This window comes from Artemia franciscana, unplaced genomic scaffold, assembly GCF_032884065.1.
Source record: "Artemia franciscana unplaced genomic scaffold, ASM3288406v1 PGA_scaffold_108, whole genome shotgun sequence".
Taxonomy (NCBI): domain Eukaryota; kingdom Metazoa; phylum Arthropoda; class Branchiopoda; order Anostraca; family Artemiidae; genus Artemia; species Artemia franciscana.
In genome coordinates, this window is record NW_027062611.1 from 17,108 (window position 1) to 35,420 (window position 18,313).

Genomic DNA, 18,313 nt, shown 5'->3' on the forward strand with positions numbered 1-18,313 from the left:
ATTATAAAGTTGTTATTTTTTTAATATAAAAAGATAGGAATGTTTTGGGTGACCAATCTGCTAAGATATTTAATTTTTTGGCAAGAAAAGATGTAACTTTCTAGGTTTTTTTTCTGGAAAATTGAATTTTATTCGAAATTCCTATTCTATTGTCTTTTCCTAGCTATATTGTAATTGTTACTTTTTTTTATTTTAGCCTTAAATGAGCCTCCATTCATTATTAAAGAGGCTGGGTATGGCAGTTTTCGATTCCAAATTGATGTTCATTATAAAAATCCAGATAAAAAGGAGAACAGCTTTATATATGATTTACTGCTAAAACCTGATTCCAACTATGGCCATTATAAGCAACAGACCCTTTTTTTCGTACGGCCTTCTAGGGACTGGAAGAAGACCCTTCTACAAGGGGGTGCTGTAAGTTCATTTTATTTACTTAGTTTTTTTTTTATTATTCATTAGAATAAGGTTACATGACGATTAATGACCGATAATGACCTAGACCTGACAATGTCAAGACAATGGTTAAGACAATGACCAAGATATTCGTGAGAGTGCATAGTGTGTGGAAATGTAAGCAGACATTAACTATAAGATGGGCACTTCAGATCTATTATGAAAATTTTTGGAAATCACTTTTTGCAAAATATTCATTAATTTTTAAACCCTAAGAAATTTTAACTATAAAAACAATAAAATTTATCAAAAAATACAAACTTGAAATTCTTTGTTAATTAACACAAAAAAGGGAAAATAATGTTTTTACTTGAGACTGACAAGAATTTTAGGATTTTAGCCTTAATTCTTGACATTCAATGGACAGTGAAAATGAATTCAATTTTTTTTTTTAATTGGCTTAATAATAATTTGCATAACTAAGCCCATTAAAAACAACAACAACTGGGAATTCAGTTTTTAATACAAAAGGCTATATGTAGCTGCACAGTATTTGGTAGTACTACCAATTAAAAATAGAGAAATGTGGATAAAGAGTCAGCAGAAAATAAATCAAAATTATTTATCGCCAAAAAGCTTCTACTGTGGTATAAAAAAGGTATTCTGACAAAAATACTTCAAATATTTATAAATATTAAAACATTTGTTGAGACTATCAAAATAATTTTTATAATTCTATTTTATAAGATTGTTGAACTATTTCTAGTTGGTACTAGGTAGGTATGCAAAACATAGGCTGGTTAAAAAAAATTATGACTAACTTTATGATCAAGCATTTGGATGGTATTAATTTAGCACAAGTAATGGAAATAGGCGTGCATTTTTTTTTTCTCGAACATGTATACTTAACATTGAAGTTTTTTATTTTATTACCTTACTTAGTTACTTAACTTTATAGACTGGCGTAAAAGCTTTACTTGGGTGCATATACTTCTTTTTCTCATGGGTGCATACTTAACTTTAGGCTTATGGCCTTGTTGAACTTACTATACTTTCCGGGTTTTAGAACTCTATGGTGCGTGTGAAAACCTTGTATCTGCAATTATATATTTTTCGTATACTTAACGTTATATATGTTAGAACGTTATGTGTGTTGTGTTGTAACGTTATATGTGTATACTTAACGTTACGGGTTCTGATTTTGTGGTCTTACTTGATTGCTTAGCTTTAAAACCCGTGTTAAACTTTACACTCGGGCTTATATATTTTCTTGTCATGGGTGGATATAAATTGCACGTTTTTTTTTAATGTTCATGGTCTTACTTAACTTACTTTACCTTCCTGACTTCAAAGTTCTAAACATTTAAAGAAATATTTAACTTTTTGAGTATTTTTTGGAGGGGGAGGAGAGGATAGATTCCCTACTGGGGATTAAACCCGTATCATCCTCGTTGTACAGACATGATTAATTTATTTTCAAACAAAGTTTAAGACGAATATTAGCTTTGTGACGCCTCGAATCGGGCCCAAAATTGTTTGTCAATATACAGGATATGTAGACGGGGCCAGACAGACCTCAGTGTTGACGTCAAATTAAAATAAGTTTGGCTAGTGACATTGGTCTTCATAGCCATATATTCAAGAAGAACGAAGGTTCAAAGTGTATTTAGGAGGATTGAAGGATATTTCTAAAGAAACAATGAAATGCTTCAAAAGTAACGTTGATTTTCGCCCAAAACCTCTGCTGTAGACCCATAACTGACAATCATACCTCGGTCTCCGCCTGTACAAAATGGATCTAAGCGTACCCACCCTACAAATTCCACCTCCCAAGAAACCTCCCTGTGAATCTTGATAGTTTCGGATATTTACTAGGAGGGAAAGTGAAAATTCTACCCATCTGTTTAAGTCAGAGACAACGCTATAATGTTTCCTATAGTAAAGAACTACCAGGTTTCAATGTATTGTTATTTATTTATGTTTTCCCGGACGTACTTCATATGAAAGGAGTTGCCCTATAAACTTTGGATGGGGCTCATTTGATTGCGAATTAAAAGTGGCGAGGGCTGTAAGGCATGCAGGTTGCCTATTGTTAAGATGTATGGTTTTATTAGAAGGGTGGTCGTATAAACTTTGGGGGGGGGGGGTAATTCAATTTAAAGCGAAATTTAATTTCCCTTTTAAGATTCAAAAGCTATCGGAAAGCAATCACCCCTCTCCCACGCTCTTTTAATCACATCCGAATGTATCAGATCAAAATTTTGACATAGCTATTTTATTCAAACTAGTCAAAAAGTTAAATAACTGTGTCTCTGGGAATGACAGCTCCCCCCTCTCCCTCGTGCAGCCCTTGGTTCAAGGGAAGTAAGTTATGCAAGTAGTTCATTGTTAAAATTAGTTCATTTAGTTCAGTAGTTCTTTTTACCAAACAGTTTGTGGTAACGAACTGTAGCAAGGAGCGACCCGGCTCAATAGTAACCGAAACTAAAAAAATGGAACTTTGATACCAATAGTTACATCAAAAGAATTGCATTTTGATGCTGATTTTAAATCTATAAGTTTCATCAAGATCAGTTATACCCATCAAAAGTTAAGAACCTGAGAAAAATTCGCCTCATTTTAGAAAATAGGAGGAAACATCCCCTAAAAGTAATACAATCTTAACGAAAATCACACCATCAGATTAAGCGTATCAGAGAACCTTATTGTAGAAGTTTCAAGCTCCTATCTACAAAAATGTGGAATTTCGCATTTTTTGCCAGAAGACAGATCACGGATGCGTGTTTATTTGTTTTTTCGTTTGTTCTTTTGTTGTTTTTTCCCCAGGGGTGATCCTATCGACTGAGTGGTCCTAGAATGTCGCGAGAGGGCTCATTCTAACAGAAATTAACAGTTCTAGTGCCCTTTTTAGATGACCAAAAAAATTTGAGGGCACCTAGGCCCCCTCCCACGCTCATTTTTCTCCAAAAGTCACCGGGTCAAAATTCTGAGATAGCCATTTTATCACCGACGAAAAACCTAATAACTATGTCTTTAGGGGACGACTTACTCCCCCGCAGTCCCCGTGGGAGGGGCTGCAAGTTACAAACTTTGACCTGTGTTTACATATAGTAATGGTTACTGGGAAGTGTAAAGACGTTTTCAGGGGGATTTTTTTAGTTTAGGGGGGAGAGTTGAAGGAGGGGTTACGTGGGAGGATATTTCCATGGAGGAACTTCTCATGGGGGAAGAGAATTTCAATAAAGGGGGCGCAGGATTTTCTAGCGTTATTTGAAAAAACAATGAAAAAATAAATGTGAAAAGTTTTTTCTACTGAAAGTGAGGAGCAGCATTAAAACTTAAAACGAACAAAAATTATTACGCATATGAGGGCTTTACCTCCTCGTTATGCCTCACTCTTTACGCTAAAGTATTTCTAGTAGTTTCAACTATTTATTCTACGGCCTTTGTGATTCAGAGGTCATTCTTAAGGAATTGGGACAATATTTAAGCTTTAGTGTAAAGAGCGAGGTATCGAAGAGGGTTGAACCCCCTCTTATACGCAATAAAAACATACGAATATAGAAGTTCGTTACGTAAGTTAATTCGTAAGTTATGTATATTTTTTACGAATGAAAACGTTCGTAAAAAATTAAAAGTTCTAGTTGTCTTTTTAAGTAATCAAAAAATTGGAGGGCAACTAAGCCTCCTCCCTCGCTCCTTTTTTCTCAAAATCTTCCGATTAATTGCAATTAATTAATATGCAAATTTTGTTTTAATTATTTATGTGCGGAGACGCAAGATCAAAATATGCATTAATTCAAAAACGTCCAGAAATTAAATAAAAAAAACAAGTTTTTTTCAATGAAAGTAAGGAGCAACATTAAAACTTAAAACGAACAGAAATTACTCCGTATATGAAAGGGGCTTTTCCTACTCAACGCCCCGCTCTTTACGCTAAAATTTCTTACTGTTTTAAAAAGTAGAGTTAAGAGAAAAAGTCAAACTTTAGCGTAAATAGCGAGGCGTTGAGGAGGAAAAGCCTCTTTCATATACGGAGTAATTTCCGTTCGTTTTAAGTTTTAATGTTGCTCCTTACTTTCATTAAAAAAACTTGTTTCTTTATTTAATTAAATAAAAAGAGCATTCTTGATCATGGATCTCTCATTAACGTTTAGAGTGTAAAAATGAAACTGTAGGGCAATTTTGAGAGGGATGCCGAATACAATCGAAACATGTTTTGCCCTTGCCGGTTGTGAAAAGAGCAACATTAGCGATATCCAAGTTATGCCTGATGGTATTAGGTTTAAACTTCCTATATGTGTTGAGGGAAAGTTGAAGAGAGACTGGAGGGTAACTAGGCCCCTCTTTTTACCCTGTTTATATCCCCCTCCTTTGTAACTGTTATTGTTAAACTTTGTACTGTCATTTTGTTCAATCTAGTCAAAGGGTCTAATTGTTAGGGAGAGGGCAGATGCCTCAAAGCATGCATTTTAAAGCCAAAATATCCTAACTCTCATTGAGATTTCAGATAAATACAAAATTAGCTCTAAAGAAGGGTTGAAGTAGAAATTAATATACAATCCCTTTTGATTTTTAGGAAAGTTTTTGGTCTACGCTGTTATTATAAAAGTAAAGAGTAACATTAGAAATCCCAAGGGATTGGAGACCAACCAGCTCCTATCCTAAAACTCTTTTTAATATCTGGTTCTTTTGTCTGATCTACATTTTGTAGTACTTACTTAGCGTTTTCTTTGTGGCTGCTCAATCTTGCGTGCTGGGGAATTTTCCAAGATGGGGGGGGGGGGTCCGTTGGGAATATGCTGGCTTTTGTACAATATAAACAGCTGGGCCTGCTAGTTTCATGCTAAACAATAAGAATATATTGTAGAGAACTTTCAACGAAGTCGCTGAACTGCCAGTGTGGCACTTACCTGTGGCAGACCTGCCAGCAGTGTATTTAACTCCGACCATCGGGACGTTTTTATGAGCGATTTTTTTTTATTAAAAAAATATAGTACACATTAAGAATATATGCTTTTAAGTCTAGAACTGAAATGGACCTTGTTTAATTTTAGCTACCTCTGTGTGAATCTAAAGATGTAATCGTCAGGGAGATAGAAGAAACATCAGATTCAGACTCACTGTCAAGTTTGGACGAAGAAATGAAGCCCCCAAAGGTATAAACTTTAGGCTTTTTCCTATTATTAAATAATTTTGGTATACAAATCTGTAATATAGGCATTATAGACAGATTTGTATGGAGAAAAATTACCCTAATGTAGTAGTCAAACTTTTAAATTTTGTTTGCTGCCAAAATTTGTTGTGAATGGGTAAGCCCTTTCCCAGCTTAAATAGGGCTACTTTTCACATAACTCTTTCTTAATAGCACAACCATGCACTTTATTCCTTCAGATAATACCAACAATAGATTACAAGGGTCCCACTCCTTGGACCCCCCGTCAAAACCATTTCTAAAATCGATGAAATTGAACTCCTTTAAGAGGGGTCTCCCGTCGTTGTTTTTATTTCCAGTTAGAATTAGTATCTCTCTACCTCTTCATCTCTCGTGGCTTGTAGAAAGTCTAAATTTCTTGGCTGTAGTATGTAATATTCTATCTATTTTAGTAAGAATAACTTGTTTTAGTAAGAATAAGCAAAGACACTTCAAGTAACCCAGGTTGTCTTGATATTTTCTCCTGGTAGTTTTTCAATTAAGGTAAAAAATGCCAAAATCTGAGTCTTAAATGATTTTGATTTAGTTTAATCGTTAAATAATACATGATCAGGGAGGTCAATTGCGGCAGAGGTGCCTCCTAGATTTTTGTAGCCCTCCCCCTTTAGATTTTAAAAACAGTTGTTTTAATTAAAAAACAAATGTAAAGCAGAAATTGATTCCTCCCTAGATTTTGAGAAGTATATTTTCTTTCGTAAAAAAAGTCCTTGCCCACCCCTCCCACGCACACACAATTTCTGTGAATTGGTGACCTTGATCATGATCACCTGATTCTCAATAATCTTTCTTCGGTGCTAGAAATGAGTTGACAGAAGAAAAGGCCTAATAAAAACTTTATTGATTGGCTTAATATGAAATGTTGGTCAAAATTTTGTTCTATTTTAGGTAACATATTACGTCATTTGATGGATATACTGTAGATATCCACCCAAATAGTGTTTCTTTAGAAAAATCTAAGTAGATCTGTGCCCCACCCCCTAAATTTTGAAAAAAAAGTCTTTTTTCTTGGTAGAGGGGTAATAATGTTAATTGTTGTTTTCTTTGAAAAGGTTAAAAATCTGACCCCCTCTAGAATTAGAATTTTTCGTGCTTTCCTTGAAAGTAAAAAAAATCCTGCCCCCCGCTTTTGGGGAATTGATACCCTAAACCCTACCCGACCAGTTTATAAAACAGGAAGCTATGACAGTATAAAGTTGAAAACATTATCCTCTACTGGGGCCAGTATTACTTGCTTTACTTTTGACAATAACTAGACGCTTCTTGGCCTCACCCAACATCCACAATTTCTCCAACAGAAGTTTTCCTTGAGGCACGTCATGTGCAACGGCTTTGACATCGTACTCCCAATCACTGTCCCAGAGCCAACCAAACAGGTGTAAGCCTCAAAGTGGTTCCAAGTTGCCAGGTCGCCAATTTTTTATTGCTGATCACCAATCTTTCTTCTTACCACCAGATCAACGTTTCCAAGTTTCAAGCGGGCGTGCTTCAAAAGTGGACTTCGAGATGCATCAGTAGTCTTAACGTCAGAGAAAATGGCCCTGCCACACACGCGCTCGTCTCATTGCAATATCCAAGACTGTGTACTGATGTTTAAAGCGCTCACGTATTTTCTTGTTTGATACTCGTTTATGGAGCTGGACGTGTATAATACGACGAAGACAGTCATGATCAAAGATATCCAGCTTACTACTATTTTGAGCTTTGACAGCCCATGTTTCGCACCCATATAGGAGAGTATTTCTGACGATCGCCTCGTAGACTCTATTTTTCGTAGTAATGCTTGTTTTGCGATATATCCATAGTGGTTTATTGTGCTGAACAAAACTGGCAGAGGCTAGGCAAATATACGTTTCAATTTCTTGATCAGACTTCCACTCCGAAACCATAAAAGATCCGAGGTAAGCAAATTCTATAGGCTGCTCAGTGCTCATGCCATCGAGGGATATAGAAGGAGGACTCTGAGGATTGACACACATCACTTTGTTCTTTCTTGGATTAATTCTTCATCCAACCATTTTGGAGCACTTTGTCCGTCATCATTTGGGCTTTCAGTGGATCACATTCAGCGAGGGCAATATTGTCAGCATAGTCTAAGCCAGTGGTTCCCAAACTTTTTCGGTCCGCGTACCCCTAGTCAAGGCCCAAAAAGTTTGCGTACCCCTTTCTTGAGAATCGTTGTTTTACTTTTTTCTTAACTAAAATCAGATTTTCAAAAACACGAGATTTATTGTCCAATATGACGGTGCTTAAATGTACGTACAAAATCAATGAGAAACTTGAGGCTGCTTTTTTGCTAAAATATTATCAAATCTTGGCTCGATGTCACTAACGGCAATTATAAGGTCATTTTGTACACTCAGTCTGTTTCTGTGTTTGGTTTTGATCAATGACATTGCCGAAAATGACACTTCACAAAGGTAAGTGGATCCGAATGGTAACAAAGCAGACATGGCGATTTCACTTAGTTCCTTGTATTCTCCTTTCACCTCCAGCCAAAACTGGGAAACAGTTACATTTTGAAATTTCAGTTCTAAGGCGCGATCACAGGCAAGTTCGATCAGATTCTCTGTAAGCTTGTCACTAAGACCGGAGCTTGAGGTCACGTCTTCAACAAATGGATTTTGGATCCAATCCTGCGTTCTATCTTGGTTCATAATCGATGGGAAATATGACACAAGTTCATCTAGCAACTTTGTCAGATGCTCCCGAATACAATCACAGATTGTGTTGAGGTTATCAATTTCACTATCGTCCGCAAACTTGTCAAGGGTCGGGAAGACACTAGCGCTGTTTCTTTGAACCTTTTTAAGCCAGAACTCCAATTTCTTGATGAAAGCACACATCTTCGAATTCAGGGAGAGTTCGTCCGTCCGGAAACCTTGCATTGACAGATTCAGTCATTCAGTTTGTCGAAAATATCCGCAAGATAGGCCAGCCTGCAGACCCAGTCCTGGTTTTCAAAAAGTGAACTGAATGCAGATTTTTGCTCCAGAAGAAACATATGAACTTCTTGTCGAAGCTCGAAAAGTCTGTTTAAAATCTTCCCACGAGACAACCAGCGAACTTCTGTGTGCAGAAGTAAATGTTGATGTTCTGAACCCATCTCTTGGCACAGCAACTTGAACATTCTTGAGTTCAGTGGTCGGGCTTTGATGAAGTTGATCACTTTTACAGCCTCGTTGAGGGTCTCGTGCAGATGTGCGTTCATCCTTTTCGATGCAAGAGCTTGCCTGTGAATGATGCAGTGCAACCACTTCACCTTTGGATTTTTCTTCCTTATCCAGGCCATGAGCCCATTATTCTTCCCTGTTAGGGCGGCATCTCCATCACTTCAAACTGATAGACACCAGTCCCACAAGATGCCCCCTTCTGCGAAGAATTTGTCAATCACCTTGAATATTTCTTCTCCTGTTGTTCTTGACTGTAGGTTTTGACAAAACAGAATATTTTCTCTTATGTCAGAACAATCTTGATATCGAACAAATACGATCACCTGGGCTTCACCTGACACATCCGTGCTTTCGTCAAGCTGTAACGCAAACATCTTCGTCAACTTTATTTGCTCAATAGCCTGCATGACAATATCGCTTGCAATGTCTTCTATCCTTCTTGAAATGGTATTGTTCGACACAGGTATAGACTGAAGGGCAGTAGCAGTTTTCGTGTCAAACATTATTTCACTGACTTTCACTAGTGCTGGTAATATCAGACATTCGGCGATGGTGTGCGGTTTTTTCTGTTTCGCAACTAAATATGAAACAGCATACGAAGCCCGGAGAGCCTTTGAAGAAACTGATGCCACTTTTGCAATTTCCAAACAGTTACTAGCGAATGCTTCTTGTTTACGCTTGAAAAACTCTATGGGCTTACCGACATGAGAAGGGTGCACAGTACTGAGATGCCGGTTCATATGCGCAGGTTTCATGGAACTGTTGGCCATGACTTGACCACAAAGAACGCACTGTGCATTCACTGGATCAGACTTTGTCGCACTAAATCCGAGCCCTAGGTATTCTGACAAATATCGACGCACTTTGACCGATGATTCGTCATATTTCTTCTTCTTAGGTGCAGGTTCAGAGTTTTGGGTACCATCATTCGGCTTCTTGTTATTCCTGATCAGGAATCTATCCATCTTTGTTTGCAACCACAATTCACGAACTTCGTGTTTCAACAGATGACAAGATACTGAACCCGCTGAGTTTAAATCGAGACCTTACGGCTATGGAGAAAAATTAGCGGGTTACTGAAAGCGAAAGTTTTGAAAATGAGTCTGAAATTACGTACAATGGGTTATGTTATCTGATTTTGAGGGAAATGTTGGAACTGAGTCAGAAACAAGTTTTAAAGATGTAGACTAAATTAATTTTGGGACCTTCGCGTACCCCCTGCGAGGGTTTCGCGTACCCCCTGGGGTACGCGTACCATCGGTTGGGAACCACTGGTCTCAGCTACTGACCTGAACACCATTTCCAACCGGTACTCCTTCGTGTGTGCTGACAACTCTTTCCATAATCCAGTCAATTACATAATTGAAAAGGATGGGGGATAGAACGTCACCTTGTTTTACTCCTGGGTCTACAGAAATGTTTTCAGACTCTTCACCGTAGGCCCGTACCCTCATCTGCCTGTCATAGCATGCTTTCGAAAGCTGTACAAAGTGCGAAGCTATTCTTTACTCTTCTAGGATACGCCAGAGAACGTCTCGCTGAACTGATTCGAACGCTGCTATGTAATCGATGAAGGTAAGGATTATCGGCAAACCATATCTATGGCACTGCTGTAACTGCAGCCTAAGGATAAAAATTTGCTCGGTACAAGAGGCCCTGGTTCGAAAGCTAGCTTGTTCTTTTCTCATTCTCTCTTGTCGGGCCTGTTTAAATATATTCAGGAAAAGAATGGCAAACTACTTTGCCGCACTATCAGTGAGAGTGATTCCACGGTTGTTCTTACATTCTGACTTGTCCCTCTTCTGAAGAGAGAAAGAAGGATTAAAACTTTCCAGTCCGTCAGCAAATTATTTTCGGTCTAAATCTTTGAGATGAGCTGGGGTAATTTAATCAGTAGCTATTTACAGTTCTGGAGGCAGACCGTCATCACCAGAAGACTTGTGGCTCTTCAGTGAACGAATTATATTTTTTCATCGATGTCGGGGGGGGGGGGGGTTCGAGACAAACTTCATAAGGTGCTCGAAGGACCACTTGAAGGATTATCTGTGGATGATGTGACGAATTCAAGAGCTATTGAAAATATTCCTTTCATCTTGAAACTCTCACAGACAGGTCTGTTATTATCTGCAAGGTGAATGATCTCATCGAGTTATTACTTTCTTTCAGTAGCCTGTTTCAGTAATTGATAGAGATTACGGGTGTTCTGTGCCTTAGATGTGACTAGTCTTAGTCGCAGCTTTGTGGGGACTAGTCTATAAACTATTGAAAAGGAATAACCATTGATAAGTCATAAATAGTAATACATTTCCAGTCCATCGGGAAATTCTTTTCGGTCTAAATTTGGTAAAATAGCGGTTTGAGTTGAGCTGCGACGATCCCATCAGCAGCTATATATAGTTCTAGGGGCAGACCGTCTTCACCAGGAGACTTGTGGCTCTTCAGTGAACGAATGGATATTTTTTCCATCGATATCAGGGGGTTCGAGACAAACTTCATAAGGGGCTCGAATGACCACTGGTAGGGTTATCTCTGGATGATGTGACGAATTTAAGAGCTATTTGGAATATTCCTTTCATCTTGATACTCTCGCAGACACATCCATTTCTCTCAGTAGCCTGTTTCAGCAATTGATTGAGCTTACGGGTGTCGTGTGCCTTAGGCGCGACTAGTTTTAGTCACACCTTTGGTGGTACTAGTCTACAAACTATTGAAAAGGAATAACTGTTAATAAGTCATAAATAGTAATAAAAACTATTTCTAACAACTTCTATTTCCTTTCCGAGCAAATTTGCCAACAGGAAAAGTGAGTGACCTAGAAGGGGAAAGGGTTTTGGTGGGGGGTCAAATTATAGGCTATTGAATTTGTTTTCCTTTAGAAAGCAGTAAAACCCACTGTAGTAAATCTTAGTTTGTAAGGAATTATTTTCTCGTTTACTATTTTCAATGTTCCTATATATTTTAAAATGAGCTGTAGTTGAGCTGACCTTCCTAATGTTAATTTGTATACCTAATATTTATTGCCATCTTGACATTTGGTGAGGTGTCCAATATTCAGCTTTTGAGCGCAATCTTTGTTAGTTATTACATTAAAAAAACTAGGTTTTTTAACTGAAAGTAAGGAGCGACATCAAAACTTAAAACGAACAGAAATTACTCCGTATATGAAATGGGTTGTCCCCTCTGAAATCCTTCGCTCTTTACGCTAAAGCTTTTAATTGTTTTAAAAAGCAGAATTGTGGCAAAGAGTCAAATTTTAGCGTAAAGAGCGAAGGATTGCGGAGGGGACAACCCATTTCATATACGGAGTAATTTCTGTTCGTTTTAAGTTTTGATGTCGCTCCTTACTTTCAGTTAAAAAAAAACTAGTTTTTTTTATGTAAATTCTGAACGTTTTTGAATTAATGCATGTTTGATTTTGGCTCTCCATGCATAAATTATTAAAATGAAATTTGCATATTAATTCCTTTTTTGGCTAAATGGCTTTCTCTTAGTTTTGATCAGACGATTTTGAGAAATAAGGGGTGGGGAAGGAGGCCTAGTTGCCCTGCAATTTTTCAGTTACATAAAAAGGCAACTATAGACTTTAATTTTAATGAATGTTTTAATTAGCAAAAAATATACGTAACTTAAGAATTAACTTACGTAACAAACTTTTATATTCTTAAATTTTTATTATGTATATGAGGGGGTTTGTACCCTCGTTAGTACCTCGCTCTTTACACTAAATCGTAAGTTTTGTCCCAATTCTTTAAGAATGACCGCCGTAGAATAAATAGTTGAAATTACTGAAAATACTATATCATAAAGAGCGACGTATTTATCTCCTCCTAAATACCTCGCTATTTATGCTAAAGTATTTTTAGAACCCCTCATATGCGTAATAATCTCTGTTCGTTTTAAGTTTCAATGCTACTCCTTGCTTTCAATTGAAAAAACCTTTCCATGTTTATTTTTTCATTGTTTTTTTATAGTAATTTTAGAAAATCCTGCGCCCTTTTCATTGAATTTCTGTTCCCCCATGACATATTTCTCCAAGGAAAGATCCTCCCCTCAACCCTACCCCCAAAATCAAAAAAATCCCCCTGAAAACATCTGTACACTTCCCAATAACCATTATTATATGTAAACACTGGTCGAAGTTTGTAACTTGCAGCCCCTCCCCCAGGGACTGTGGGGGAGTAAGTTATTCCCAAAGACATAGTTATTATGGTTTTTGACTATGCGGAAGAAAATGGCTATCTCAAAATTTTGATCTGTTGACTTTGGAGAAAAAATGAGCGTGGGAGGGGGCCTAGGTGCCCTCAAATTTCTTTGGTCACTAAAAAGGGCACTAGAACTTTTCATTTCCGTTAGAATGAACCCTCTTGCGACATTCTAGGACCACTTGGTCGACACAATGACCCCTGGAAAATTTGTCTTCTGGCAAAAAATACCAAATTCCACATTTTTGTAGATAGGAGCTTGAAATTTTTGCTATACGGTTCTCTGATACGCCGAATGCAATGGTGTGATTTTCGTTAAGATTCTATTACTTTTAGGGGGTGTTTCTCCCTATTTTCCAAAATAAGGCAAATTTTCTCAGGCTCGTAACTTTTGATGATAAAGATTAAATTTGATGAAACTTATATATTTAAAATCAACATGAAAATCCGATTCTTTTGATGTATATTTTAGCATCAAAATTCTGTTTTTTAGAGTTTCGTTTACTATTGAGCCGGGTCGCTCCTTACTACAGTTTGTTACCACGAACTGTTGGACCAATTAAACTGAATATTTATGCTATAATTTTTGAAATTAGAAAAGATAAAACCTTGGAATACCAGCATTTCTACCCGCGTGATTATTCTGGCAAAAGATACCTGCTATTAGTAGATAATAATTGAGAACAAATTAGAGTTGATGTTGGTTTTATTAAACTCAATTTCTCCTCATTTTAATATTCTTTCTAATTAAAATTTTCTCTTAATTCTGCTCCCCCCCCCCCTAGATCCCGAAAAAAAAAACCTTTATGGAATTTTCAGTGTTTTCGTAAAAAAAGTAAAAGGCAATCAAATTTCTACCCTCTAGATTTTGAAACATGTATTTTGACACGCTCCCTCACCCCTAAATTTTCGTGAATTGATTCGAATGTAGTTATTCATTAGCTTTTTTATTGTGCTTTTAATCTCTAAATGAATTATTACCTTTATAGCCACAAAATCCTCCATTCGCATTTGCTTATTCTGTTTAAGAAATAAGTATTTTTATTCGTCTTTTCAGTCTTTTTTTTTTACTTTTCTCCGCACCTAAAAAATGTGAAGAAACGCCAGACGCCAGATGGTGTGGTGGTTTTTTTGTTGACACTAGCTTCTTTTATCAGTCATATAAGTAAACCAAACGGGGTACTAAATATTATAATTTGTGTTTAGCATTTATTATGTTCAAATTTACTTACTTAGGTGCATCTGACTGTGCAGTATCACAGTATAAATATATTTAACGAACAGTAGCAAAAAGTTCAAAATAAACAGTTCAAAATAGGGATGAAACCTTTTTATTGACAGTGAACAGATATAAAATTTAACTGGATATTTCAAACAAATATACGGTGTTCATTTTGCCATTTGCCATTGCCATTTTTGCAACGTGCGTGAAGGCGAGGTCACGAAGTGTGGCTTAGTTTGGGTTGTTTTAGATGTGTTTCAAAAATCTTCAATGGAGAGTATGACTTTTTGCTACCTTTTGTATATGTTTATTCTGTGGTGCAGTTCCTTAAGCAGAAATAGAATAATCCAAAGACAACTTACATGACAAATTACACAATTACAAATTTCTGTGTTTTAAGAAAAATTCTAAGTCTATTCAGAGTCGCCATGAAATGTTCTAACAGTTTTTCAGAAATTTTCATTGCTTATAGAAAAACATGACTATGTAAGTACCCATGTAAAAAATAACATCAATCAAAAAGGATCACTTTCCACGCGGAAAACTTTCAAGTAGAATTAACTTAATTTATTCGCATGTTGACCAATGGTCTGCGTTGCGCAGGTATCGATCTCCTGATTCAATTCCTTCAGCCGGGATTGTAATTGATGATTGGGGGCAAATCATCCGAAAAAGAAACGTACCGCTTCATTTCTAATTCAAGGCTTAAAAAACTTTTTCGCCAATGATGGCCAATGATCTGGATTACACAGGTCCCAATCTCCTGATTCAATACCTTTGGCTGGGAGTGCAATGCGTGATTAGGGACAGATCATCCGACAATTGCCTTCTCCCCCCCCCCCTCCAGATTTCTCTGGGTGTCCATTTAAAGCTGAGTTGACTCTGACTTAGCTTACAGAGTTACACCGTTGACCCCTATTCGAAACAAACAACCAGCAACACCGGGAATCGAACCCCTTACCTCAAGGCTTCAAGTCTGGAGCACGATCCATTCGGCTAGGATGGCTCAACTCAATGCTGTTTCCAAATATAAACAATTGCCATATCTATTGGGTTTCAGTCTCCCTCTCCTAAAGGGGTCAACCCTAACCTATATTGAAAAGTATATTGTTTCGAGGTGCACGTAACCTAAAATTATACATCTCCATTTTGTTTATTTTTATTCGTCTATATATTCTTTCTATTTTTCAGGAGCCAAAAGAGTCAAAATCCAGCAAAGAAAAAAGTAAGGAGTGGAGCTCTGTTAAGTTAGAAGGAGGAGAGGATGAAAAAGACAAAAGAAAACAAAAGAAATACGATAAAATCAAACATGTAGAACCTGAAAAGGAAGAATTTCGCATTGTTACTGACAAAGTAAAAGAACTGATAGAAAAGGACAAAGAGAAAACTAAAGAGCTAGATAAAAGTCATAAGAGTGACGATAAAAGTAAAGAGAAGATGGAAAAACCTGAAAAATCTTCTAAACAAAAAACCGAGGAAAAGTCATATATAGTAGAGAAGGAAAAGCCGAGTAGAGAAAAATTCATAGGGGCGAAGAATGAGCAAAAGAAAGATGATAGAAACTCTAAAAGTGAGGAAAAAAAGAATAGTGAACATAAAGAAAAAAGGAAAAAGGATAATGAATCCAAAAGCTCTGAAAAATTGATAAACATTAAGCATTCAACAGACAAAAAAGAAGTAAGAGACCAAGTTACAGTTGAGCAAAAGGATATTGTGCCTAAAGTGAATACAGAATTTAAAGATATTATTAGAGAAGGTGTGACAGAGATTTTACTAGCGAATAAAGTGAAAGTGAAAAAAGACTCAACTACATATGTATCGGCGATTTCACTGAGCTCCACCTCCCAGGTCTTTAGCGGCTATAGCTCTCAGACACTGTCAACAGAACAGAAAAAGTTTAAAGCCCCAAGAGGTAACAAAGAGGTAAACAACAACCAAGAGGTAATTAATGGTAAACTATGTTCCGCCTCCAAAAATGAAAATGATACTAAAATAGAGGGCAGAGACTCACCCCCATCAGCTGAGAAAGTAATGAAATCTAAAAGATCTATCAAATCAAATGTAATTGAGAGAGAAAAAAAATTGGTGAAGAAGCAAGCGATCGCAGCTGCTACCCTGAAGAAACACTCATCTCTTTCAGGACCCTCAGCCTCGTTAGAAGAAGGCGAAACTGTTGATAATAAACCAACTTCAAGGATTTCTCTGTCTGCTCAGAAAGTCGAAAGAAGTGTACCTAGTGAGCAACCTGTAATACTGGCACATCTTCATGAGCTAGTGGACCTACCTCCACTACTATTGTCAGAAGATTCATCAGATGAAGAGGTGAAAAAATCTCCGAAATCGGTTCCGCGTGCTCGAAAGACCAGCTTGTTGGGTAAAACTAGCATGTTTTTTAGTAGTGATGATACTTTTGAGTCTGAAAATGACAAACCAACTTCTATTTTAGTAAAAGAGAGTCTGAACTCTCAGGTATTTAGCAGCGATAGCTGTCAGACACTGCCAACAGAACAGATAAGGTTTAAAGACCCAATAAGTATCAAAGAGGTAAACAACAACCAAAAGGTAATTAGCTGTAAACCATATTCCTCTAAAAATGAAAAAGATGTTAAAGTAGAGGGCAGAGACTCGGCCCCAGCAGCCCAAAATATCATGAAAACTAAAAGGACTATTACAACAAATGTTATTGAGAGAGAAAAAAAAATGGAAGATAAGAAGAAGCAAGCAATCTCATCATCTCTTTCAGGACCTTCAAATTCGTTAGAAAAAGGTGAAATTGTTGATAACAAGCAAACTACAATGATTTCTCTGTTCGCTAACCAAAACGATATAAGTAAGCATAGTGGCATGCCTCCATTACTGGCACACGTGCCTTCACTACTGCTATCAGAAGATTCATCAGATGAAGAGGTACAAAAGTCACCAAAATTTATTCCACGTGTTCAGAAAACCAGCTTGTTGTGTAAAACCAGAATATTTTCTAGTAGTACTGATACTTCTGAGTCCGAAAGTGACGAGCCACCTTCTATTGTAGTTGAAGAGAGTCGGTGTCAGAAACGACCTCGATATGCCTCATCAGAGAGGTGTGTTTCGCGTATTAAAAGAGTCACATCCCTAAGAATACCTCCTGAAACTGTTACCACAGATCATAGAGACTACATTGAGACTAAACCTGCTGAGGTTAGGACAGATCTTGAGAAGGAGTTTGCTGATTCGTCTAGCCTGGCAAAAAATTATTCGGCGAAAAAAACGTCATCAAAAGATGTCATTGAAAAAGAAAAAAAATTGATGGATAAGAAAAGGCAAGAAATAGGAGCAGCTAAGTTGAAAAAACGTTTATCATTTCTTTCAGAATCCTCAACCTCTTCGAATACGTCTTTCGCTTTAGTAAAACAGAGTCTGCCTCAGAAACGACCTCGAGATGCATCATCAGAGAGGTGTGTTCCACTTCTTAAAAGAGTCCCATCTCCAAGATTACCTTTTGAGCCGGTTATTAGGCAGGAACCCGTTACACCAGTTCACGAAGACTACCAGGAGACAAAACCTGATAGACTCCAGTGCAAAGATTACAATAGTGAGTTTTCTAACCCATATAGGTTCACGAAAGATCATTTGGAAGACTTAATGGAACTACAAAGGCGTGTTTCCTCAGTGTCTGATCCTAACACTGCCCAGAAAATTGTTGAGATTGTAGAGGAAACTGGATGTTTTGAATATACTGCGAAGACTTTTGATTTTAATGCTTCCAAACTAGACGTTGTGACTGTCCGTAAACTTAGAAACCTTTTGAGTTTTTGACCTATGGCTGCGATAGTTTTTTTTTAATTTTTGACTAATTTGTTTATTTATGCTTCTAAATTTTATTACGAATCTCGAATTAGGCTATAATTATTATATAATAAACTTTTTCCGTCCTTTTATGGATAGAATAATTTATTTTTGTTCGATTAGGAATATTCCCAAAAAAAGCCACAGATTTTTCTTTTGAATCCTGATGGAACTTTGACCTTGGACTGACCAGAGTCTCACTGTGTACTTGGTGAGAACTAAATTATTATTATTTTAACTGTCTTAAGTATAGGGTCCTTCAGACCAACATCAGATTGTTCTAAAC

At 37.0% G+C, this 18,313-nt stretch overlaps 1 protein-coding gene across 1 annotated transcript; it reads left to right on the plus strand.

The window, feature by feature from the left end:
• Positions 1-202: 202 nt before the first annotated feature.
• On the plus strand, positions 203-18,108 carry LOC136041151 (enolase-phosphatase E1-like). Its single transcript, XM_065725682.1, has 3 exons — positions 203-414; positions 5,451-5,552; positions 15,394-18,108. The coding sequence occupies exons 2-3, from the start codon at positions 5,538-5,540 to the stop codon at positions 17,995-17,997; spliced, it is 2,619 nt and encodes an 872-aa protein (XP_065581754.1). The 5' UTR covers positions 203-414; positions 5,451-5,537; the 3' UTR covers positions 17,998-18,108.
• Positions 18,109-18,313: the final 205 nt, after the last annotated feature.